The sequence below is a fragment of the Cheilinus undulatus genome, linkage group 17 (assembly GCF_018320785.1).
Source record: "Cheilinus undulatus linkage group 17, ASM1832078v1, whole genome shotgun sequence".
In the NCBI taxonomy this organism is placed as follows: domain Eukaryota; kingdom Metazoa; phylum Chordata; class Actinopteri; order Labriformes; family Labridae; genus Cheilinus; species Cheilinus undulatus.
In genome coordinates this window covers 1,616,109-1,641,920 of record NC_054881.1, presented here as the reverse complement: position 1 = coordinate 1,641,920, position 25,812 = coordinate 1,616,109, and the positions used below count along the sequence as shown (strand labels likewise).

The window sequence follows — 25,812 nt, the reverse complement described above, 5'->3', positions numbered from 1 at the left end:
TTACATTTGATAATAACTTAATAGGTTGTGATGTTAGTGTTTTAATCTGTTTCTTTATTTTGTCGGTAAATCTGTTTTAAACTTGTCCTGCTGGTCTCTTCAAGTTACAAATCTTTCCGGGCGCACTTTTTTCAAACAGAGTGAGTCATCTTGCTTGCCTTGTTCTCTTTGCTCAACTTTGACACATTGGTGACGTCATATATTTTAAAGGGACAGTGCCAGGGAAATTCTGACAAAATCTGACTTTTATCGTGGAAAACGACGTTTTTAAAATTCGAGCCTTTTCATCAAATCAAAGTTTAGTCGAGACTTTTTTAATCACTAATTTTCTGAATAAGTAGTCCAACTGTAGGAGAACGGTTTATTTAAATAAGTGACAGTTTCACAGTCGACTTTTTCTCTTTATAAGTTCCACAAAAAATCAGATAATAGATTTATAAATGGACTTCAGATATTCATTAATAAATAAATGTACGTTTCATTTTACTTTTTGCACCATGTTTTTTTTTAAATTTAATTTTAATGTTTATTATTAGTTAAAAGCTTAATTTTTAGTGAACCTGATTCTTGTACACAATGTTTAGTTAACTCTTGACATTTATACATTTTATATTTCATTATGTAACTTACATCATGTCTTTTAGACCAAAAACAGGCAGCTGAATTACTGCAATTCAAACGATAAGGGATGTTGTGGTATCAGGATTTTAGCCATGAAATTATTCTAATAAAAATAAACTTTATTGATACCTGCTGATCCCACAGCAACAAAACCAGTCAACCTTTTTTTTTTTAAATAAAAATGTAAAATAAAATACTGAAGTGTTTTATGAACTGTTTTTGTGTTCAGAAAATATTTTTATACATTTTAAAACATTTCTCATTTAAGATACATATTTTAATGTTTTATGATTATTTTTTGTTTCGTCAAATATTTTAACATTTTAGTAAAATATTTTAGCCTTTCATGAAATGTTTTTGTTGATTATTTTTACATTTCATGTAATTATTTTAAGTGAAATATTTTAGCATTTTTGTTTCATTACATATTTTACATTTTATTAAATATTTTAAGTCACAGAGAATTTCTTTAAATTATTTCAGTTTTCATTTAATATTTTTCCTTGTCATGAAACGTCTTTTATAAAGTCAAATATTTTAGCATTTCATTATATTTTTTGTGTTTTTTATAAAACATTTTTTGCATTTACTTTAATATTTTTAGGTTTTATATTTTAGCTTTTCACTGAAAATTTTGGTGTTTCATTAAATATTTTTGACTTCATGAAATACTTATTTAAAGGGAAATATTTGAGAATTTAGTGGATTTTTTTGTGTTTTGTAGATTATTATTTATGTTAAAGTGAAATATTTAAGTGTTTAATGTTTGTGTTTCATTACGTATTTAACATTTTAGTAAATATTCTAAGATAAATTACACTTCTTTAATTCATTTTGTGTTTCATTAAATATTTTTGCATTTGATTTAATATTTCTAAGTTATATTTTTTTTAGTTTTTCATTAAATATTTGTGTAAAGGTAAATATTTCAGAGTTTTGTGAGGTTTTTTTCCCGTTGACCTTCAGGGCCTCCGTACTCCTCCACCGCGCCCCCAGCAGTGATCCCATTCCCGCTCTCTCCCTGCAGGTTGCTTTCTCGGGTTTCTTGCAGCAGACATGATGGAGGTGAAAACACAGCTCTGATTGTTTTCCTGAATCCAGGAGGGACACACCTCCTCCTCCCCCCTCCTCTACGGGGGTCACATCAGCCCCCTGCCCGGCTCCAGAGCAGGCTGCAGCCACATCCCACATCACCCCTCCTCCTTGTTTCGTCCTCTTCCTCCTCCACCCTTCCTCCCTCCTCCTCCTCCTCCTCGGCGCTGACAGAGGAGCGTCGCCGCGTCTCTGCTGGATGTTCCCCGACTGCTCTCTGCTTTTCTCGGCGCTGTTTGGAGGTAAGGAGCGCTTTTTAATTTCACTAATGTGCTGAATGCTATCCCGTGTTACCTCCGTGATTAACCCGGGTTATCCAGCCTGTTTTTATCGCGCTGCTGCAGACGCACTTGCCTCCTCTCCTCTTCATCCTCCTCGGTGTTATTGAGCCTGAAGGCCACATGATGAAGAGCAGCCTGGTTAACGTCGACCTGTTCTCTCTCCTCCTCCATTAGGATGAATACAAACGGCGTTTTTATCTCAGTATCCCGGTGAGAACTGATGGTAGGCCTCTGCAGGAGAGAGCCCTCCTAATCTCAGTAAAGGTTTTTACTCAGATTTCAACAAATATGATAAAAAAAAAATAAAATGAAATTTAGAGGGCTAACTACCTACCAGCTGCTGTTTGGGGTTTAGAAGATCCAAATAACCAATCATCTTCTCTGGTTTTGATCTAAATCTACTCATTAATAGTCATGAAGTCATAAAAAATGTGGCCTCACACAGTTCAAATGCATTTTAGTGGGAAAAAACCTAGTGTAATCAGATTGAATGATATAAAAGAGGGTCTGGCTGCAGACCTCAGACCTCAGACTCCCCCTCTTGCAGACCACCACTGTGAGACGCCACCACTGAGGTAATCTGTTGTTACATCATTTGAAAATGTTTCTGAAAAATAATCTTGATTCTTAGCCAAAGTTTGGCTTTAGCATTCATGAAATAACCACATTACAACCATTGCACTATTCGCACAGGATTAGTTTTACCTCTGTGTGCTGAAAATGGCCGTGATCTGCCCTGGAGTTTTTACTCCACCAATTACAGAACAGGGCTGAAGACACATTTATAAATAAAACAGAGAATAAGGTCTGAGGTCTAATCCAGGATTTAAGTTCAGATCCATTTTAGAAGTAGTAATGCAAACGATGGCTTACTTTAGCTTTGTTAGCTTTAGCTGAAGCTAACATAGCTGCGCTAGCTCAATGTTGCATAGTGCCACTACCCAATCCATCCCGGAAACCTGATTTGTAATGCACACTTGCAAAAACATGTCTACATCCATGTCAAATTAATTCTAACTCTGACCTAAATCCCTTCATCCCTCAACCCTTTCCTACATCCCTTCATCCCTAAGCCTTACCTACATCCCTTCATCCCTATGCCTTACCTACATCCCTTCATCCCTCAACCCTTATCTACATCCCCTCATCCCTCAACCCTTATCTACATCCCTTCATCCCTAAGCCTTACCTACATCCCTTCATCCCTATGCCTTACCTACATCGCTTCATCCCTCAACCCTTATCTACATCCCCTCATCCCTCAACCCTTATCTACATCCCTTCATCCCTAAGCCTTACCTACATCCCTTCATCCCTTAACCTTACCTACATCCCTTCATCCCTCAGCCTTACCTACATCCCTTCATCCCTCAACCCTGACCTACATCCCTTCATCCCTAAGCCTTACCTACATCCCTTCATCCCTAAACCTTACCTACATCCCTTCATCCCTCAGCCTTACCTACATCCCTTCATCCCTAAACCTTACCTACATCCCTTCATCCCTCAACCCTGACCTACATCCCTTCATCCCTAAACCTTACCTACATCCCTTCATCCCTCAACCCTGACCTACATCCCTTCATCCCTTAACCTTACCCTAACCAGTGGAATATAAATGCTAAACTTAACCCCCGGCAGCTAATTAATTCAAATCTAAACCTGCCCCAATGAGCTATCCCAAAATATAACCAGTGGAAATTAAAATGCTAACCCTAACCTAGTTTTGATAGGCTGCCGAGCGGATGTAGTCGCTTCTTTGCACATATGCAGTACAAATCGGGTTTCCAGGACAGATCGGGTAGCCACACATAGCTAGCTACGTAGATGCATAGCTAGCTACCTAGTTTCACCAGCTACTTGCTTCATAAGGCATAAGCCAATAAAGCTAGACTTAGCTAAGGCCAAAGAAGCTAAATGAGAAAACGTTTGAGCAAACAGTTAGCTTTGGCAAGCACAGGATGCTCTAATGTAGCTAACATTGCTTTGTTTGCTTCAGCTCTAGCTACGTTAGTTTTGATGCTACATTACCTACATAGTTTATGCTGCGATGTAGCTTTGTTAGCTTTAGCTTAAGCTACCGTAGCTGCATTAGCTATGTAGTTAACATGATGTAAGACATGAGCCAGTGTTGCTACAACAGTTTGGCTAAAGCTAACATATCAGCGTGTTTTCATAGGTTTAAAGAAAGCATGTGACCTAACTGACATCACTGCTGTCTCATACAGAGTTAGAGGATTAGCACACATCAGTACAGATCCACACCAGGTCTGACATGGTCACACCCGCGTTCCCACAAGGATCCATGCTGGCTCCAGGATTGTTTTTGTGGATTCATGATGTTAATGTGCCACAAAGGTGTAATATCATTTTGTTTGCTGATGGCATGAACTGGTTTTGCTCTGGTAAAAACCTTGGTGGTTCAGTGGTAGAGGGATTAGATGTTTTAATGGGACTAGATCTGAGTCCGCTTGACCCCAGAGTCCGGTTCTGTTTGGTTGGTGTGAACATAAGTGTGCCATCCTCAGCTCAGGGTTCAGCAGCTTGCTGGCATTTTCTGTCCTTTAAAACAATAAGACTGTTGAAAATCTAGTTCAGAAATGATCCTGGTTTATCTTAAAAACGTGCTACACTGCCCAGCCCTAATTATGGTGACATCATGGGGCCCCTCAGAGCGTTTGGCCCTGATATTTGTCTACCTCTAATGATAAACCAGCCCAGGCTTGTTTGCATGAAAGAATTATTCGTATGTATCACAACAACCATGAACTTTAATGTAGTATTTATTGATCAGCTCAGTGTGCAGCTTTTATTGATCATTTTAGTAAGTGGTTTTAACTGTCATGTTAAAACAGTTTCTATTCTTTAGAGCTTGTCTCTCTTTATTTTGGATCTTGCACTGAAATCTGCCCTTATATGTGAAAACGTTCCTCATCAGCGGGATAGTTAGAGACTTTTTCAGACGTTTCACAGCAGCAGGTGATTATTAAAGGAGATAACTACTGTGAAGGTAAACTCAGCTTCCTTCAGTGATCCTGATAATCTTCATGTTAGTATTTTCCTGTAGATTTCCTCCCCTAGCTCAGGTTTTAGAGGCGTACGTGTCTGTGTGTGTGTGTGTGTGTGGGTGTGTGTGTGTGTGTGTGTGTGTTCTCTAATGGACAACACTCCGGCCCGCTGCATTGATGAGTGTCAGTTAAAAGCTCTCAGTGATAAGACTATCGGACACGCCAAGCACTCAGACGACCGGCGCTCTGATGGATCCGCCCGTCCTTAGAGACTCACGCAGACAGAGAAAGCCGCCGTATTCAGTCATGGACTCCATGTTCTACTCCAGGTTAGTCCTTTACCACAGAGAGAGGACTGAGGATCACTGTAGACCACGACCAGGTGTTCTGGCAGGAAGACTTTGTCTGTATTTAACAACACATTATACATCCATCCATCCATCCATGCATGTATCCATGTATCCATCAATCCATCTATCCATGTATCCATCAATCCATCCATCCATCCATCCATCCATCCATCCATCCATCTATCCATCCATCCATCCATCCATCCATCCATCCATCCATCCATCTATCCATCCATCCATCTATCCATCCATCCATCCATCCATCCATCTGTCATCCATCCATCCAACCATGCATGTATCCATGTATCCATCAATCCATCTATCCATCCATCCATCCATCCATCCATCCATCTATCCATCCATCCATCTATCCATCCATCCATCCATCCATCCATCTGTCATCCATCCATCCAACCATGCATGTATCCATGTATCCATCTATCCATCCATCCATCCATCTATCCATCCATCCATCCATCTATCCATCTATCCATCCATCCATCCATCCATCCATCTGTCATCCATCCATCCAACCATTCATCCATCAATTCATCCATTTATTTATCCATCAATTCAACCATCCATCCATTTATCCATCCATCCATCCATCCATTCATGCATCCATCCATCCATTTATCATCCCTCCATCCATCCATCCATCCATCCATCCATTTATCCATCCATCAGCCATCCATCCCTCCATCCATCCATCCATCCATGGATGGAGAAATTTTGGGGGAAGTTGATCGAGAATTTTTAATGGAATTTGCTGAAATTTTGCTGAAATTTTTTTGAATTTTTGTAGGTTTTCTGGGGATTTTTATTGAATTCTAAAGATTTTACGGAGGTTTCACTGAAACATTTAGGAACGGTTCATGGAAGTTTTCAGGAATTTAAAATTTGATTTTTAAAACTTACTATTTCTTGAAAAAAATTGGATGTTTAGAAGAATTGTTTGGGGATTTTTCCTTGGAATCAATGGGAAAGCTATTTGTTAATTTTGGTGAATTTTACTGGGAATTTTGTATGGAATTTGCCTGGAAATTTCAGGAATTTTCATGGGATTTTTGGGGTCAATGTTATTAAAATCTTAAAGGTTTCCTGAAAGTTTAGGGATAATTTGAGACACTTTGAGGCATTTTTCCTGTGTACGCTTTTCTTTGCAGACACTAAGAGTTTGCACAGTTGACCCTCTGCTGGCTGTAGTTTTATTCTGACTTTAGAGTCAATGAAGGGACCACCATAACCAGTCTGCTGGCTGTAGTTTTATTCTGACTTTAGAGTCAATGAAGGGACCACCATAACCAGTCTGCTGGCTGTAGTTTTATTCTGACTTTAGAGTCAATGATGGGACCACCATAACCAGTCTGCTGGCTGTAGTTTTATTCTGACTTTAGAGTCAGAATGAAGGGACCACCATAACCAGTCTGCTGGCTGTAGTTTTATTCTGATATTTTAGCTCTAACTATAGAGCAGAACAGAAATGAAGGGATAATTCCTACGGTATTTGAAGTATTTCTCAGATTTAGTGAACAGATATTTTACAGTATAATCACATCTTCACCCTCTCTGGTGTCGAGGATTAAAGTTGTTTTCTAGAGCTGAAAGATTAATCAAACGTCTGAATCTGGACTCAAACATCTGTCGGTGCTGAACTTCAACGTTCCACTGATCCCACATCAACAAAGACCGGGTTCAGCTGAGGAGAGGAAGTCCAGACCTCCATCTCTGATCCTGAGTCTGTTTTGGGGGTTGATCTGGCGATGAGGAGGATGGAGGGAAGCTCAGACGTGTTTGTTGACTCTCTGGAGGGAGTGTAACCACAGCAGTAACTGTTGAGGAGTGGCGGGGCGTTGGCCCGGCTGGGCGAGCTGATAAACACGAGGGAGGGAGAGAGGGTGGGAGGAAGAGGAAGGCAGCATGTGATGATGGAGGAGGAAGAGGAGGGAGGCAGATGAAAGAGGAGGAGGGGGTTCACAGGAAGTTAGCGGAGGATTTCCTCCTCCTGCTGAGATGTTAGTGGAGCGGCGTTCATGCTGTTAAGGTACAAGGTGTCTTTCCTGTAAACAGGACTACCCCCCCCCCCCCAGTCCCCAGTCCCCAGTCCCCTGAGGAGGCTCTGATAACAGCCAGGCCTAAATCTGATTCACTGGCTTGTTTTACGCTCAGGCTCCTTGTCCCCATCGTTCCTGCCTCACCCCGAGGGACCTGCTGTTTCTGTTTGTGTTCGAGTGGTTTTAAACCGGATCAATTCCTCTAAAAGCAGCAGGAAATGAGCTTTTAGCTAATAGCTCCTCCAACAATCCAATAAGGATTTATCAATCAGAAAAACATAAAATAATAAACAGAATTGGTGTCTTTATTTCCCTCCATCTTAGTTCAGTTTATTAGCATCCTGAAACAGCTGGGTTCAGAGTAGAGCTGAAAATAATCAGATATATTAGCAGTCATGTCTGCAGGGAAATGTGCACGTGTTTCTGTTTTATATTACTTTTTATTCATGCATCATTCTCACAGATACAGCAACGGTTGGTTTGATTAAAGAGCTGAAGGCAAACCGTAAACCAGAGTACCATGCCTATGATCTTAGGGTCCTGTAGTCCAAAGACCCTACTAACATAGGGCACTACAATGAAAATATCAGTTAAACTCCCCAGTTCCTAATTCCATAGGTACTTGCATCCCAAGTTCTCTGTCCTGAGAGTCCTACATCCCCGATTTCCTAAGTTCCCAAGGCTCTACATACTCAGCATACTAGTTCCCATAGTCCTCTGATCACACGGCTCTATATTCCCGGGATTATGTTCAGTGGTCCTTTCGGTCGAGATATTAGGTTATAAAGGTTAATGTTCCCAAGGCCCTGAGTTCACGAGGTCCTTTGTTACCAGGGTCCTGGGGTCCTCATTCCGAAAGTACTGGCTCCCAAAGTTCTATGTCCTGTAAGTCCTATATGCCTAAGTCCCATGTGCTGAAGGTCCTGGCTTCCGTGGTCCCATGTTTTCAAGGTTTAAGTTTCCCGGGATAATGCTCCCAGGTCTGATGGTCTAATGTTTCTCAGTCACAATGGACGGACCAGGGTCAGAGGTCCCAGGAAACGTGTGTTTCTATGGCCCCATGTTGGCGAGGGCCAAACATCTGATCCCTATGTTGGGTACATAGGACCCTTGGGAACATGGATAAAGTTCAGTGGACTGAGATGTTAAGTTGTAAGGGTTCAGTGTTCTCAGGTCACTAAGTTCACAAGACCCTTTGTTACCAAATTAGCCCCCATGGTTCTATGTTCCTTAGGTCATTTATTCTCCTGGATACTGCTCCAGAGGTCTTTGGTCTGATGTATCTAAGTTACAGACATCCAGGAACATTACTCCCTGGGTTTGTTTGTTTCCAGGATCCTAAGGTCCAATGTTTCAAGGGTCCTAAATGCCCAAGGTCCTGCATTTCTAAGGCCATGTTCTTAAGTTGTTAGCTCCAGCGTTATCTATGTCCTGTCAGACTCACGTGTCCAAGCTTTCGTGTTCCTAAAGACCAAACAGAATGTTCCAGGGTCACTGGGTTTGAGGCATCCAAGTTACAAGGTCCAAAGTCCTGATGTCCTATGTTTCAAGGGTCTCGTATGGGATTTATGTTTTCAAGACTCTATGTTCTCAAGGTCCTAAATTCCTGTTTCCTAGTTTCCATATTCCCTAGGTCCGATGTACCTAAGGTCCAGTATTTCCCAAAATTTTTAACAAGGGTCCAGTGTTTCCAGGGTCCTTATTTTCCAGGATTCTTTGTTTGCAGAGATGAAGTTTTTAGGGTCCTATTTTTGTCCAAAGATCTGAGGACCTCGTGCCTCAAAGGTCCATGATTCCATGGTTTTATTTTCCCCTGATTCCCTTCTTCAGGGTCAAAAGTCATTAAGGTCCAGTATTCCTAGGGTCCTGTTCCTGGTCGGTCCTGGAGTATGTCTCCAGATCCTTGGTTTGCTGGTCTTGTGTTTCCATACGTACCTGTCCCTCAGGTCTTCTCTCCGTTTGTCCTAGGCTGGTATTTTTGATTTCCAGGCTCCTTGGAAGCATCAGAGAGTGTCTGTTTTACGAAATGTCTGAACCAGACTTTCTAAACGCCTGCTGAGTCAGAGAAATGTTATCAGCGAGCTTTTAGCTCTGACTCAGGATCCTGATGAGTCATGAAGTCATTCATAAAGTCGGTCAGCACTGTCCTGCTGTTAAAAGGATGATGCATTCACTGACCCACTCTCTCTCTGTTTCTCTACAGCTGTTTAAATGATGATGCATTCACTGACCCTCTCTCTGTTCCTCTACATCTGTTTAAAGGATGAAGGCTGATACATTCACTGACCCTCTCTCTGTTCCTCTACATCTGTTTAAAGGATGAAGGCTGATGCATTCACTGACCCTCTCTCTCTGTTTCTCTACAGCTGTGATGCATTCACTGACCCTCTCTCTCTGTTTCTCTACAGCTGTGATGCATTCACTGACCCTCTCTCTCTGTTTCTCTACAGCTGTTTAAGGATGAAGGCTGATGCATTCACTGACCCTCTCTCTCTGTTTCTCTACAGCTGTGATGCATTCACTGACCCTCTCTCTCTGTTTCTCTACAGCTATGATGCATTCACTGACCCTCTCTCTCTGTTTCTCCACAGCTGTGATGCATTCACTGACCCTCTCTCTCTGTTTCTCTACAGCTATGATGCATTCACTGACCCTCTCTCTCTGTTTCTCTACAGCTATGATGCATTCACTGACCCTCTCTCTCTGTTTCTCCACAGCTGTTAAACCCAAACAGAGGAAGGTTTTCTCCAGTCATGCAGAAGGTGAGTATCCATCCTTAGAGCGTCATCAGTGACTGTCTGAGGATACTTTGTCCATCTGTAATGATGAAACCATTCCCACCAGTTAACTGGGACATACTGGGACACAGTGGTGCAATTAGACGGAGTTAGAATGACGACCAGACAGGAACTGGTCCAGGATTCTAGCTACCCTCCTCTGTCCCTCATATGAGGACGTTCAGGCTTCCCTGCACCTTTACTCTTAACTGTGACCTGCTGACCTCACGAGAGGACACTTTGTCTGCCATCTTCTGGTCATCAAGGCACATTGCAACTACCAGTGTACATTCAAGATGGCCGCCTTTCTACCCAAAATGCTCTACGGTTATTTTCAAATGTTATGATCAGGACTTGTTTATTTATCTCCGTGATGATGTCACAGGTGGAGGGACGGGCAACCCCAGTCAACCTGCCTTCCTCCAGGGGGCCCAGCACGCCAGGGTCTCCAGCCACCGGCATCACGGTAAACACCCGTCCATAAAACACCCGTCTATAAAACACCCTGTCTATAAAACACCCGTCTATAAAACACCCGCCTATAAAACACCCGCCTATAAAACACCCGTCTATAAAACACCCGTCTATAAAACACCCGTCTATAAAACACCCGTCTATAAAACACCCTGTCTATAAAACACCCGTCTATAAAACACCCGTCCATAAAACACCCGTCCATAAAACACCCGTCCATAAAACACCCGTCCATAAAACACCCTGTCTATAAAACACCCGTCCATAAAACACCCGTCTATAAAACACCCGTCCATAAAACACCCGTCCATAAAACACCCTGTCTATAAAACACCCGTCCATAAAACACCCGTCCATAAAACACCCTGTCTATAAAACACCCGTCCATAAAACACCCGTCCATAAAACACCCGTCCATAAAACACCCGTCCATAAAACACCCTGTCTATAAAACACCCGTCCATAAAACACCCGTCCATAAAACACCCTGTCTATAAAACACCCGTCCATAAAACACCCGTCCATAAAACACCCGTCTATAAAACACCTGTCTATAAAACACCCGTCCATAAAACACCCGTCCATAAAACACCCGTCCATAAAACACCCTGTCTATAAAACACCCGTCCATAAAACACCCTGTCTATAAAACACCCGTCCATAAAACACCCTGTCTATAAAACACCCGTCCATAAAACACCCGTCTATAAAACACCCGTCCATAAAACACCCGTCCATAAAACACCCGTCTATAAAACACCCGTCTATAAAACACCCGTCCATAAAACACCCGTCCATAAAACACCCTGTCTATAAAACACCCGTCTATAAAACACCCTGTCTATAAAACACCCGTCCATAAAACACCCGTCTATAAAACACCCGTCCATAAAACACCCTGTCTATAAAACACCCGTCCATAAAACACCCGTCTATAAAACACCCGTCCATAAAACACCCTGTCTATAAAACACCCGTCCATAAAACACCCGTCTATAAAACACCCGTCCATAAAACACCCGTCCATAAAACACCCGTCTATAAAACATCTGTCCATAAAACACCTGTCCTCAGCCTGGGTCCAGCAGCTGACCCTCTCTCTCCGTGTGTTCAGGCCCGGGTCAATGACCAGCTGGTGGGGTACAGAGACCTGGCCGCTCTGCCCAGAGATAAGGCCATCCTGCAGGTGGAGAGACCTGACCTGATGACCTACCAACCTCACCTGAGCTTCTCCCCGCTGGACCAGCCACGCAGAGAGGTACGACCACACACACGCTTTAACCTGAGAGATTCAGGTCCGTTTAGGGCTGGGACCTCCAGAGTTAGGGTTCATTTATCAGTCGACTGCTCTAAGCACTAAAGTTTAGTTAAACAGGTTTAGAGGTTACTGGTTTTTAATGAAACTGGTTTGTTCTTGTGTTTGCAGAGGTCTCTGTCTCCTCCTCCCTCCTCTCCTCCCAGATCTCCAGAGGTAAATCTTCTTCACTAATGATTCTGCTGTTAATCTAACCCTCTAACATACACTTTAACCCCGTGGCGCTGTGAAGCCTGTAGACCACTGATCATCAACTGGCGGCCCGGGGGCCACGTCAGGCCCCCCAAAGCTTCCTGTCTGGCCCCCGAAAGATCATTAAATTCAGAAAAAGAGGAAAAGAAGATTTTAAGAGTTTCTTTTGGCTTTAAATGTCTGCAGCTTTTAAATCCAACCCACAAAAAATAACATTGAAATAGTTTAGAATGACTGAACATTTGATCTGTTTTACAGAGATTTACTGTCATAGTTAGTAAGTATTTTAAAAAGGGTTAAGGTTGGCAGAAGTGCTGCAAAAATGACCAAATAAAGTGGTGGAAAGAGGTTAAATGTGGCAAAAAAAAAGGTAAAAGAGGAAAAAAGGCACGAAAGGTATCAAAAACTGGTTACAAATGACAAAAAGGCAGTGCAAGACAGTAATGAAAAGGAGTTAAAAAGTGGAAAAATTGATAAAAGTGGCACAAAAGGGATAGAACATGCAGGAAAAGTGGTTTAAAGCGGGTTAAAATCTTTCAAAAATTAGGTTTAAAAGGCAAAAAGTATCAACGATGGGTTAAAAGTGGGAAAATTGTTTTTAAACTTGCAAAAATTGTTGAAAAAATGTCATGAAAAGCGGTTAAAAAGTGGCAAAAATCGAAGAAAAGTGGCAAAACTGCCACAAAGGGGGTCAACATGCATGAAAGTGGTTTAAATGGGGTTAAAATCTTTTAAGTATCAGAAAGGGTTAAAAATGTCAAAAATGGGTTAATATTGGTGCTAATGAGAACTGGGAAGGGCCCATTCTCTGTGATTTTCAGGGTCCGGCCTATCCTGTTGTCAGGTCTGTCTCCTTGTGGCCTGCTGTTATAGATAACAGGGATAGATCTCACTGCTAATGACTAAAATAATACAAAACATTTCTTTATTTTTGTGTATTTGAAATTCCGGCCCCCAGAGTTTCTGCTGAGACTAAATCCGGCCCTTGTGCAGATGTACTTGATGACCCCTGCTGTAGACGGAGGGTTAAATGAACCGCCAGTCTGTAAATAAACGCTAGAATTAGCGGTCAGTGATCAGGCTGTAAATAATGTCTCAGACAGTCGATGAACTCCTGCTGATCTCTGATGAATCTGAGGATTTCTGATAAAACAAAGCTGTCACTGATTCTCTCATATTTTCATCTGGACTCTCAATCCCGTCTTTGTCTCCCTCAGAATGAAAATGTGACATTTAGAGCCTCCAGTTTGGGAGAAACGGCAGAGAACAAACCGTGTCTGTGTGAAGTTTAGAGTCTGTGATGGAGATTTAAACAGTGATTGCTGCTGCATTTGTCATAAATCTCTGAACACCTGAACGCAAATTTAATCAGAAACATGGACTCTCTGAGTCCACCTGCAGAGAGCACACAGAGGGATGGCCAACTAGTTTAGCTGCTCATAGTTTCTGTTCCATGCAGGTTAATCAGACCGTATGTGTGTGTTTTTATTCTCCAGCTGAAGCCACGCAGAGCAGAAAGTGAGAGCGGTTCCCCCGGAGGATCGACGCTGCAACTGCAGGCCGGACGTAAAATCAGCACCAGCCAGCAGCACTTCCACCGGCCAGGTGAGACCTTTACTCACCTGACTCATCACGGCTTTAACCTTCACATGAGAGTTAGCACAGACATGTTCAAACATGGAGTTAACACGGACATGTTCAGACATGGAGTTAACACGGACATGTTCAAACATGGAGATAGCACAGACATGTTCAAACATGGAGTTAACACGGACATGTTCAAACATGGAGTTAACACGGACATGTTCAAACATGGAGTTAACACGGACATGTTCAAACATGGAGTTAACACGGACATGTTCAAACATGGAGTTAGCACAGACATGTTCAAACATGGAGATAGCACAGACATGTTCAAACATGGAGTTAGCACAGACATGTTCAAACATGGAGATAGCACAGACATGTTCAAACATGGAGATAGCACAGACATGTTCAAACATGGAGATAGCACGGACATGTTCAAACATGGAGTTAACACGGACATGTTCAAACATGGAGTTAACACGGACATGTTCAAACATGGAGATAGCACGGACATGTTCAAACATGGAGATAGCACGGACATGTTCAAACATGGAGATAGCACAGACATGTTCAAACATGGAGTTAACACGGACATGTTCAAACATGGAGATAGCACAGACATGTTCAAACATGGAGTTAACACGGACATGTTCAAACATGGAGTTAACACGGACATGTTCAAACATGGAGTTAACACGGACATGTTCAAACATGGAGATAGCACGGACATGTTCAAACATGGAGATAGCACGGACATGTTCAAACATGGAGTTAACACGGACATGTTCAAACATGGAGTTAACACGGACATGTTCAAACATGGAGATAGCACGGACATGTTCAAACATGGAGATAGCACGGACATGTTCAAACATGGAGTTAACACGGACATGTTCAAACATGGAGATAGCACAGACATGTTCAAACATGGAGTTAACACGGACATGTTCAAACATGGAGATAGCACGGACATGTTCAAACATGGAGATAGCACAGACATGTTCAAACATGGAGTTAACACGGACATGTTCAAACATGGAGATAGCACGGACATGTTCAAACATGGAGATAGCACGGACATGTTCAAACATGGAGTTAACACGGACATGTTCAAACATGGAGTTAACACGGACATGTTCAAACATGGAGATAGCACAGACATGTTCAAACATGGAGTTAACACGGACATGTTCAAACATGGAGTTAACACAGACATGTTCAAACATGGAGTTAACACGGACATGTTCAAACATGGAGTTAACACGGACATGTTCAAACATGGAGTTAGCACAGACATGTTCAAACATGGAGTTAACACGGACATGTTCAAACATGGAGTTAACACAGACATGTTCAAACATGGAGTTAACACGGACATGTTCAAACATGGAGTTAACACAGACATGTTCAAACATGGAGTTAACACGGACATGTTCAAACATGGAGATAGCACGGACATGTTCAAACATGGAGTTAACACGGACATGTTCAAACATGGAGTTAACACAGACATGTTCAAACATGGAGTTAACACGGACATGTTCAAACATGGAGATAGCACGGACATGTTCAAACATGGAGTTAACACGGACATGTTCAAACATGGAGATAGCACAGACATGTTCAAACATGGAGATAGCACGGACATTAGCACTGTCACGGTGTCAGATTTTCACTTCACGATTATCGTGGTCAAAAAATGTCCCAATAACAATATTATCACGATATCAGTAAAAATGTAAATGGTAATAGCACAGTCAATCACATTTATCTTCACCGTTTTTACTTTGTGTTCTCTCTTTTGGCAGATGAATTACACTCTAAATGTCTAAGGAGGTGCTGAGACAATATGAAAACACTAACTGTACAACTGCAGATAAAAAGTGCACTTACACTTGATGGCTAGTTAACAGGTAACCTGATAGAAAATCCACTAGGTGCAACCTCTGCTATAACTACAGTATGAACTGAAACAGAACCATTTGTGGAGGACACAGCTGAAGACTGACAGCTGATAACTTTGGAATAATCCAGTATCTGCTGAACAATCCCTGGCAGATTTTTCTTTTTCTGTTTCCAAACTGTGTTTAAGTGGCACTGGATCATTTATATGATATTATCACATGCACATTTTTAACACGATACTGAAATTTTATTTTTTGATTTCATGATTATCATCAGTACCAGTATATCGGACAGTCCTAACTGACACGTTCAAACATGGAGGCAGACATCAGTTTCCTCCAGACTGAGCTGCAGTAGAGGAGATGAGACACAGACGTGCAAATTATCCATCCATCCTTTTTCTATACCGCTTATCCCCCTGGGGGTCACAGGTGGGTGGAGCCTATCCCAGCTGTCACTGCCGAGAGGCGGGGTTTACCCTGGACTGGTCCTCAGCAGAAAAAAGAAAAGCAGAGAAAAGTAATGTCTCTATAAGCAACTCTATTTTACTGTCGATGCCAAAGGGCCGAATTATTACAGGTGGATATTCTCAGTTTAACCTGTGAGTACTAACGATTCAATGAAAGGAGGAAAATGTGGCTTTCCTGATCATTTATTATACTAAATATTCATGTTTTTAAACTCAAGTACAAATAGAAATAATTTATTTTTTGTGATTTGCACAGAAATAAATCCATTTCAAGCTACTTTTAAAGTGCAGTGACTGTGATACTTAGCCAGTGCTTTCAGTACATTTTTTTACACGTGCATTTAGTGATGCATGTAAAAATTTACAGAAACAACAGCAGCTACCTGAATAAAAAAGAAAAGAAAGTGAACCAAAGGAAAAAATAAGAAAAAATCAAAATAAAATAAATGAAGATTAAACACAAAAAAGAAAAAAAAAAATAATAATTAGATAAAAATTAAGAATTAATACATTTTTAATATTCTAGTGAAATAAAAACTAAAAATGAATAACACTGCAATTTAAAAAATAAAAATAAAAGCTTAATATAGAAAAATGGCATGAAAAAAAGTTTCAATGATATACAATTTAAAGAAAAGTAAACATTAAAATAAAAAATTAGAATTTTATGAATAATTTTATATTTTTTATTAAAAAAATAAAAACAAAATCATCTTGAACACAAATAAAAGAAAATGCAGAATTTAACAAATACATTTTAATTTTTTTCATGAAATCCAAAAACTAAAAATAGAGTGTTCAAAACCCATTTAAAAATAATTAAAAACAATGAAATTTAATTTTAAAAAATAAATGGGTATTAAAAAAATTTAAAAAAAAGTTTTGAATTGTTTTGATTAAATTAAAAAATGAATAAAACAATCAAACAAATACCAGTAGCATAGGATCAAATGAGAAATGTTTGTTTTGAGGTACACCAGGACTGGTCACTGGTCATTTACAGGGCTGACATGTAGAGACAGAAACCAGGCAAGTTCTCACACCTACGGGCAATTTAGAGTCACCAGTTAACCTGACGAGCATGTCTGCGGTGGTGGGAGGAAGCCCGAGTACCAGGAGCAGAAAGACCCTGACCAGGAAGGGAACCAGGGACCTTCTTAACCCCTGAGCTGCCGTGCCGCTGGCATGCAAATGATCGTACTGACAAATGTTTAAATCTGGGGAATGGATTTTTCTGGTCCTTGGGGGATTGTGGACAGGCCAGGGGAACATATTTTTGTTAGAAAAGCCTGAAAAAGTTAATTTTGCATAATATGTCCCTTTAAATCATAATAGTAAATGAACAAAATGAAATGTAACCTCTCTAATCTGTTTTTTTTTAGATAACGGCTCAAACATCTACAGGAAACCTCCGATCTACAAACAAGGTGATCCCTGCTTCATGTTTGAATCAGTGTCAGAGGTTTTAACCCTGGTTCTCCCTTCTAAAAATCTCCGTGCCGTTTCTCTCTCCACAGATCTGAACAAACATGAAGGACACAACGTCATCCAGTCGGCCAAGTTTCCTGCGGCTCAGCCTCCAGACCCCAACCAGCCGTCAAAGATAGAGACGGAGTACTGGCCGTGCCCGCCCTCGCTCGCCTCTGTGGGTAAGCAGAAACACGGCCTCATGGTCAGAGGATGTGGTCTTTATAAATGAGACCTGGTCCTCTCTAACCGGGTTCTGACTCCTACAGAGATCGAGTGGAGGAAGAAGAAGCTGCAGGAGGAAGACGAGTTTGAAGACCTGACAGACGAGGTGAAGACGATACAGGAGCAGGAGCTGGAGAAGGTTAGAGCGCTGAGAAAGAGTCTGAGAGACAGGCGATACTGAGGAGGAGGGCTGACGTTTGTGTGTTTGTGCTGAATCCAGATCAAGTCTAACCTGGGCCGTCTGATCCTGAAGGAGGAGAAGGAGAAGGCGGTCCACTTTAGGAGGAAGACACAGTCTCTGCCCGACAGAACGCACCTGCACACGAGTGAGACCAGGACCGCCATCTTCATGGTTTTAGAGGTTCAGGGTGGACCTGCTGGATAAAGGTTTATCTGTCTGTTTGTCTGCAGGTCTGTCAGCGAGTGCTTCAAAGTCTCCATCACACTCGGGCTCAGGACTGACCAGAGTAAGTCCGCCCTGCAGGAAGAAGAACGAGTTCTAAAACCATGAAAACCATCTCTAACGTCAGACCAAGTCTTGAAATGCAGCGTTCAGCCAGCAGGTGGTGCCAGAGATCAGGACAAGTTTTGGCTCTGTCTTATAACTGGATTGTAGATCCTGAGGCAGCAGTCCTGGACTCAGGTTGTTTAGGTGCTCAGACATGGATGCAGTCAGACACTAAGAGGACTTTAGCTTGTTTAGTTTTTACTGGAACAGTCAGTAATCCAGAACCAGCCTCCTAAGAGACCCTGGAGGTTCATACAGGATCAGGATCTGTGATTGTAAACCAGGACTGAACCTGCTCAGTGGTTTCTGGACCATTAAGAGAGTTCTGGATCATCTCTCTGAGACAGCAGTGGCCCATGCATGGATCCACTGTAGATCTGGAGGTAAATTTGTCATGTTTCTCCTTCTTATTGTTGATTTGTTTTGTGTTTGCAGATGCAGTCTGCAGAGTTTTCCACAGACGGAGACAAAGGACGGCCAGGTACGAGTCCCTCTGACAGAGTTCTTTAGTTTCTTAAAAAGCAGAGAAAATCAGAGAAAATCAGTGTCTCTAATTTTACTGTTGATGCTAAAACGCCAAATTATTACAGGTGGATATTCTCAGTTTAACCTGTGAGTACTAACGGTTCAGTGAAAGGAGGAAAATGTGGCTTTCCTGATCATTTTTATACCAACATTCATGTTTTTAAACTCAAGTGCAAATAGAAATAATTTATTTAATGTGATATGAACAGAAATATATTTATAAATTAATTTCAAACTTAATTTCAAGTGTTTTCTTTGCATTTTTTTGCACATGCATTTAGTGATGCATGTGCAAAATTTACAGAAACAACAGCAGCTAACTGAAAAAAAAAGAAAAGAGAACCAAACGGAAAAAAAGGCAAGCTTAAAATAAAATAAATTGAGATTAAATACAAAAACAATAAATAAATAAAAAAAACAAATAAAATAATGGAATAAAAATTAAGAATTAATACATTTTTAATATTCTAGTGAAATAAAAACTAAAAATGAATAACACTGAAATTTAAAAAGATAAAAATGTAATAAAGAAAAATGACATGGATGAAAGTTTTAATGAAATACAATGTAAAGAAAATTAAAAATGAAACAGAAAATAAAAATAAAAATAAGAATTTAATGAATAAATGTATAGTTTTTGATAAAAAAAAAACGAAATAATCTTGAACACAAATAAAAATATAATATAGTTAATAAAAACAATAAAATAATGAATAGATAAAAATAAAAACAAAGAAAAGCAGAATGAAACAAATACATTTTGATTTAATTATGAAATCTAAAAACAGTATATTAAAAAAATAATAATAAATTCAATTCAATTTGAAAAAATAAATGTGTATTTAAAAAATTTTGAAAAAAATAAGTTTTTGATTGTTTTAATGAAATTAAAAAAACAAATACCAGCAGCATGGGATCATCGGAGAAATGTTCATGTGTTCATACTTTCACAGCAGATTCTGTCTCTTGGGGGTTAATAATTTGTTGATATTTGAAAATGACTTTGGGACCGCTTGTGGCCCCTGGGCCACCAGTTGCCCACCCCTGATATAAAGCTTGATTCATCCTGACCAATAGCATCCAGGCAACCATCCTCATTCTGATTTTTCTCAGGAGCTGCAGAGAAGTTAACATCTTTAGCCCTCTGATCAAAAATCTGCAGTTTTCTTACTTTAACAGCGTGAGCTGCACGTGTGCAGACAGTCAGACCTGCAGATCCTCCGTTGTTTCCCTCCAACCTCCAACGACTGACAGCAAAACTGCAGGAACACTTCCTGCTGAGAGGAGACTTTTAGAAAAGATCAGACAGAGATTAAGGTCCTGAACATTCGTGGAAATATGATGGAGATAATCAGGCTCATGCTTATTTCAGTGATTCAACACTGGCATCATGATTGGCTGATTGGTCGCAGGTGTGCAACCACTTCCTGTTTAAAAGAAACCCTTCACCTGAATATCACAGACAAGCAGCATTTAAACTTTATATTCCTGTTTTCTACCTCCCTGTCTGATCTCTCTGTCCTCACAGCGGCTCAGGTAAGCCTGCAGTCTTCTCCATGTTTGTGAAGCATGTGCACGTCTGGTGTTTTCTGTCAAATTTGATCATGTCTGTTCAGCATCTACGCAGCGTTCCTGCACGCTTTGCTCACATTGCAACCACACCTTTATGCACACAGACTTGTGTGGTTGAATTTAAAGTTTAATCACTGCACACTGAGAGCTAACCAGAGTTAAAATCCTTGTTGCATGAGCAGACTGGGCCGATTCATCTGGTTTTGGTTCTGGTTCTGGTTCTGTATTTGCAGCTGCACGTCTGCATCGACTCCTTTCACTCTCTCTGCTTTTGGACTTTCTGCACATTCATAATCATCTGCAGGGTTTCTCTCAGAATGAAAATTTACTTTAGCAGCAGGGATGCCATCCTCATTCTCGACATTTTATTTCTGCTCTGTTGACAGTTTTCATCAGCAGTACGTTTTATAAAGACACTAAAATGCGTGCAGAATAACATACTTGCAGAAAGAAGCTGCAGAAAAATGTTGAAACAGTGGAATATAAAGCTTTATTTTGAACATGAGACATTGCACTTTAATTCATGCATTTGCAGGAGGGATGTAGTGGATGTCTCTGGCATGCAGAGATGGGGACTACAATATTGCAGTCAGGTCCACTTTGTCAAGAAACACATGAAGCCAGAGCAGAGCAGACATCAGTGACAACAGAGTGACACTGATTCAGTCAGCAACAGAGTAAAAGAGGAGCTGGGGTGGAGGAGGGTTGCAAAAAGTGGTTTGCAGAGGGAACAGCCAGGCAAGAGTGGTTTAAATATGCTTTACAAAACCACCTGGATGACACACCCTAGTATTATCACTGCAGGGGAAACAGATCTAAACCAGAACTGCATTAAAACACATGCAAACATTAAAGTCTGTGCTGAATCTGCAGCCTTCCTCCTGTCACTGAGCTTCTTTTTCTGACTCATTAACTCGCTTACGTTAGCTGTGCTCATGCTTATGAGTTTGCACATGTGCATTTTTCATGATACTGATCAAATTTGTAGAATGGAGAGTCTCGGAGGGACAGGATGGACCGGGGCAACTCTCTGCCGAGTATTCTGGAGCAGAAGGTGAGAAATGCCTCAGCAGAACCACAGTCAAGATCCAAAACCCCTAAAGATCTTTAAACATTTACTGAACAGTCTTCTGTCAATGCCAGAGGTCTCTGGTGGAGATATTACAGTACTGTTGTCAATGGGTACCCAACATATTAACCAATAAACAGTCAGGAAGCAACAGAAATGTAAAATGTGCAGATTATCCTCCTAAAACATCTAGAATTTTCCTCTAAATATATCCACTCTCCTTTTCAGATCTATCCCTATGAAGCTCTGATTGTGACCCACAGAGGGCGCTGCAAGCTGCCACCAGGAGTCGACCGCACTCGCCTGGAGGTGTGTATGTGCTCGAACCAGGGCCAGATTAGGAAATATGGAGGCCTCAGGTAGAAACCAGTATCAGGCTCTGACCCATTTAGCTAAACCAGTCAAAGCTAGAATCTCACCCTCATGTTGACTGACCTTTGCTGGCAACTTTCAGGGAAGTGTGTGCAAGAGAAACCCTCAACATCTCTCCAGGATGCCAACTATGGTCCACTATGTAGCAAAAATGGAAGGAAAGCAATAAAATAAAGGACCTGAACACAGAATATTTGGCAATGTTGTGCTTTTAAAGCTCAAAAAATGTAGAAAAAACTCCTAGGCTGTGTAAATTGTAAAAAACAGAATGATTTCCTTATTTTACGATTAAAATACGTGACCAAAGCTTGTAAAAAGTCCTGCAAGTCGACCAAGGTCATTTTTGAGTTTTTTACACATTATGAAAGCGTAGATTCCAAGCTTTCTAACTATCACACACCTTCATCTGAGCATATTTTACAAAGATATGCTCATTTGAATGTTAACTTCTAGTTCCTGCTTCTTCTGAGAAAACCAGGCTCAAAGTTTCAGGACTTCTCCTACCTTCAGGCAGGCCAGGTGATGGGCATGAACAGTAGAGCCACATTTACATAAAGTCCACCCAAACCAAGCTTCTGAATCAGACTGGTGACCCCATCAAAATATTCTCACAGGAAATCCGCCGTCATCAAACTTGCCCTGTCGAGTGATCTTGAAGTTGTCTGATGTCTGTTGATAATTCTTGCAGCTTCTTCATCGTCTCTTCTACTTTCCTTCGCTGCAGGGTTCATCTTGAGGCTTGTTGATAAAGGTGATAACTAGAAACAGCTGTATACACGCTGAGGGGGGTGGCGTTTGAGCCATGCGGTGTTTGTTATTGTCCATCTCAATGGGCGAAACTGGGAACACTGGCAGACTGAGTGGCCAATTATCATCCCGCAGTTTCGCTTTCCCCCCCTCAATATCCTTGCAGCAACTGTGAGAGTAGGGCATTTTAAAACACAAAATTAACGCTTTTAAATATCACATTTGTGTTACTTTTTTCATTGAATGAGTAGTTTAAATGTCAGTCTTGCATAAAATGAGAAAAGACGAAAAATGATCATTTTGAAGAAAACGACTTTGTATTAATTTTTCTCAACCAGCGGAATGCCGACTTGGAGGAACTTTATCTGGCTTTGGTCACATATTTGATCATATTATATTGTTAAAATCTTCTTATTGTAGAAATGAAGAAACCTAATGATCTTCATCATAGTTTTAACCAGTACAAATATTCTACTCACTAAACTGCAAAAATTACTAGGCAACGTTTGGAAAAATGGGCGGTCAGCAATGAGGAAGATATGTTCTGTCCTTTAAAGATGATGTCATCCTTAGAAAATTAAAAACATTCCATCTTTGCCTTTAAAGATGATGTCATCCTTAGAAAATTAAAAACATTCCATCTTTGCCTTTAAAGATGATGTCATCCCTTAAAAATGATAAAACATTTCATCTTTGCCTTTAAAGATGATGTCATCCCTTAAAAATGATAAAACATTCCATCTTTGCCTTTAAAGATGATGTCATCCTTTAAAAGTTAAAAACATTCCATCTTTGCCTTTAAAGATGATGTCATCCCTTAAAAATGATAAAACATTTCATCTTTGCCTTTAAAGATGATGTCATCCCTTAAAAATGATAAAACATTCCATCTTTGCCTTTAAAGATGATGTCATCCTTTAAAAGTTAAAAACATTCCATCTTTGCCTTTAAAGATGATGTCATCCTTAGAAAATTAAAAACATTCCATCTTTGCCTTTAAAGATGATGTCATCCCTTAAAAATGATAAAACATTTCATCTTTGCCTTTAAAGATGATGTCATCCCTTAAAAATGATAAAACATTCCATCTTTGCATCCTTTAATTTGAATTAAACACCAGTGAGGCTAGGTGTAACTTATAAAGATAAAAATATTAGCTCAAAATTGGTACAAAGTCTCGTCTTTTATAAAATAACAGAGTTCTGCCTCCCTCCCAGTGACGGTTGAGATCAGAGTCTCTGTATTTATTTTCTAGGAAGTCTCTGTTTGAAATTTGCCGTTGTTAGGAGGCTGTTTTTAAATAAAGTTTCTGATTGGGTCCCTTTATTTCTCCCCCCTCAGAGACATCTCTCTCCGGAGCAGTTCGAGCAGGTGTTCGGGATGCCGATGGCCGAGTTCGACCGCCTCTCTCTGTGGAGACGAAACGAACTGAAGAAGAGAGCCTCGCTTTTCTAACAGGAAGTGACCTCAAGCATCTGAAATACTTGATGAACCATCAGAAAACGAAGCGATTCATCAAACGTGTCGGCCATCTATCTTACTAACCAATCACGTCCCTGGATGTGTGCTGGCCCCGTCCCTCCCCGCCCCCCTCCCTGAGGATCAGAGTTAACTGAAGGCTGGCCCGGATTAACCCTTTACTCTGACTAACTCGATGCACTGACACTCATATTACCTGTGCTGCACTTATAATCACCACTGCTTGCAAATCAGCCTCGTTACGTGTCCACGCCTCATCCCGCCATCGTCATCATCATCATCATAGTCATCATCATCATCACCATCATCTTCATCATATCTGTGCTTTAGTTTCACTGAGCTCCAGAGGGCTGAATCACGACGTCTGCAGGTATCTCGCCATGTATCATGAAGTTGGTTGACCTTTAACGCTGACAGATCACCAGGGGCTGCATTCAAAACCACCTTCTTCAAACCAAGGGGGGTCAGTAAAATCATGGTCCGGTGTAAGGTCAGGCCATATTTTGTTTAATAACCTGAAAAATTCCTGAATTTTTCAAGCTGTAAACCCTTTTGTTAAAACAGAGTTGCCTTTTTAAAGGAAATGTTAACGATGTGGACAGGCACACAGAACTGAACCGTATGGAGAGGGAAGGCAGACGTCAGGAAAATAACGTAGAAGAACTGAAACAGGTTTGGTGGAAAAATAAATGATTGTGAAAAGACGCAAAAACGGACAACAAATGGCGAAAATGGTTACAAGCTGTAAAAAATGGTGAAACTTGGTTTATTTGGCAAAAAACGCTGCAAGAATTGGGTTACGAGTTGGAAAAAAGGCTAAAGGAGGTTTAAAGTGGCAAAAAAAAGCAAACAAGATTAAACGGGCAAATGGTTGTTAAATATGGAATAACAGTGGTGAGGGTGGTGAAAGGTTAAAAGTAGCAGAAATGTGTCAAAAAAGGTACAAACTTGGTAAAATTTGGTATAAAGTGGCAAAACTGCGGTGAAGATAGGTTAAAAATGGCAAAAAAGTTATTAAAAAAGGTGAAAATGGATCATAAGTGGAAAAAACTTGGTTTAATTGGGCTTAAAGTAACACAAAAGTGTTGAAAATTTGTAAAAACAAGTGGAAAAACTGGCAAATATTTGTTAAAAGTGGCAAAACTGGTAAAAATGGGTTAAAAGTGTCAGAAATAGAAAAAAAACAACAATAGGGTTAAAGTGTCAAAAATTAGCAAACTGGGTTAAAAGTGGCAAATTGGATTATACATGGGCAAAGAGTGGAAAAGATGTTAAAGCAGCCGGATTAAGCAAAGCCAACATCAGACCCAGTCATAGTCTGACTCACACCTTCCAGAAAGTTCCTCTTCTGTCTGGTCAGTCCTCAGAATATTTCCCAGAAGTCTCGGGGATCATCAGGATGTTTTCAGTCAAATGTGAGACGAGCCTTTGTGTTCTTTCTTTGTCAGCAGTGGTTTCAGCCTTGGAACTCTCCCATGATGCTGTTGTTGCCCAGTGTCTTTATGATGGTTGACTCATGAACTCTGACCTTAACTGAGTCAGTGAGGCCTGCAGGGTTTAGATGTTGTTCTGGGTTCTTCTGGGACCTCCTGGATGAGTTGTCCATGTTCTCTCGGAGTCATGTTGGTAGGCCGGCCACTCCTGGGAAGGTGCCCCACTGTTCACAGTTCTCCCCCTTTGTGGGTAATGGCTCTCAGTGTCTTAAAGCCTTGGAAATGTCTGT

The 25,812-nt window shown here is 40.7% G+C and overlaps 1 protein-coding gene across 3 annotated transcripts; it reads left to right on the top strand.

Annotated features, from left to right (window-relative positions):
* The first annotated feature begins 1,595 nt into the window (after positions 1–1,595).
* dmtn (dematin actin binding protein) lies at positions 1,596–25,534 on the top strand. 3 transcript variants are annotated; one of them, XM_041811213.1, is made up of 15 exons: positions 1,596–1,955; positions 10,124–10,168; positions 10,569–10,649; positions 11,772–11,915; positions 12,084–12,128; positions 13,661–13,769; positions 17,508–17,774; positions 17,862–17,956; positions 18,038–18,143; positions 18,229–18,284; positions 18,761–18,806; positions 20,379–20,386; positions 21,411–21,476; positions 21,720–21,800; positions 23,952–25,534. In XM_041811213.1, the coding sequence occupies exons 2-15, from the start codon at positions 10,160–10,162 to the stop codon at positions 24,063–24,065; spliced, it is 1,227 nt and encodes a 408-aa protein (XP_041667147.1). In that variant the 5' UTR covers positions 1,596–1,955; positions 10,124–10,159; the 3' UTR covers positions 24,066–25,534. The 3 variants fall into 3 exon arrangements, with proteins under 3 accessions (XP_041667147.1, XP_041667148.1, XP_041667146.1); XM_041811214.1 differs by lacking the exons at positions 1,596–1,955; positions 10,124–10,168 and having other exon boundaries at positions 10,557–10,649; positions 17,508–17,552; positions 17,643–17,774; XM_041811212.1 differs by lacking the exons at positions 1,596–1,955; positions 10,124–10,168 and having other exon boundaries at positions 10,557–10,649.
* The last annotated feature ends 278 nt before the right edge of the window (positions 25,535–25,812 follow it).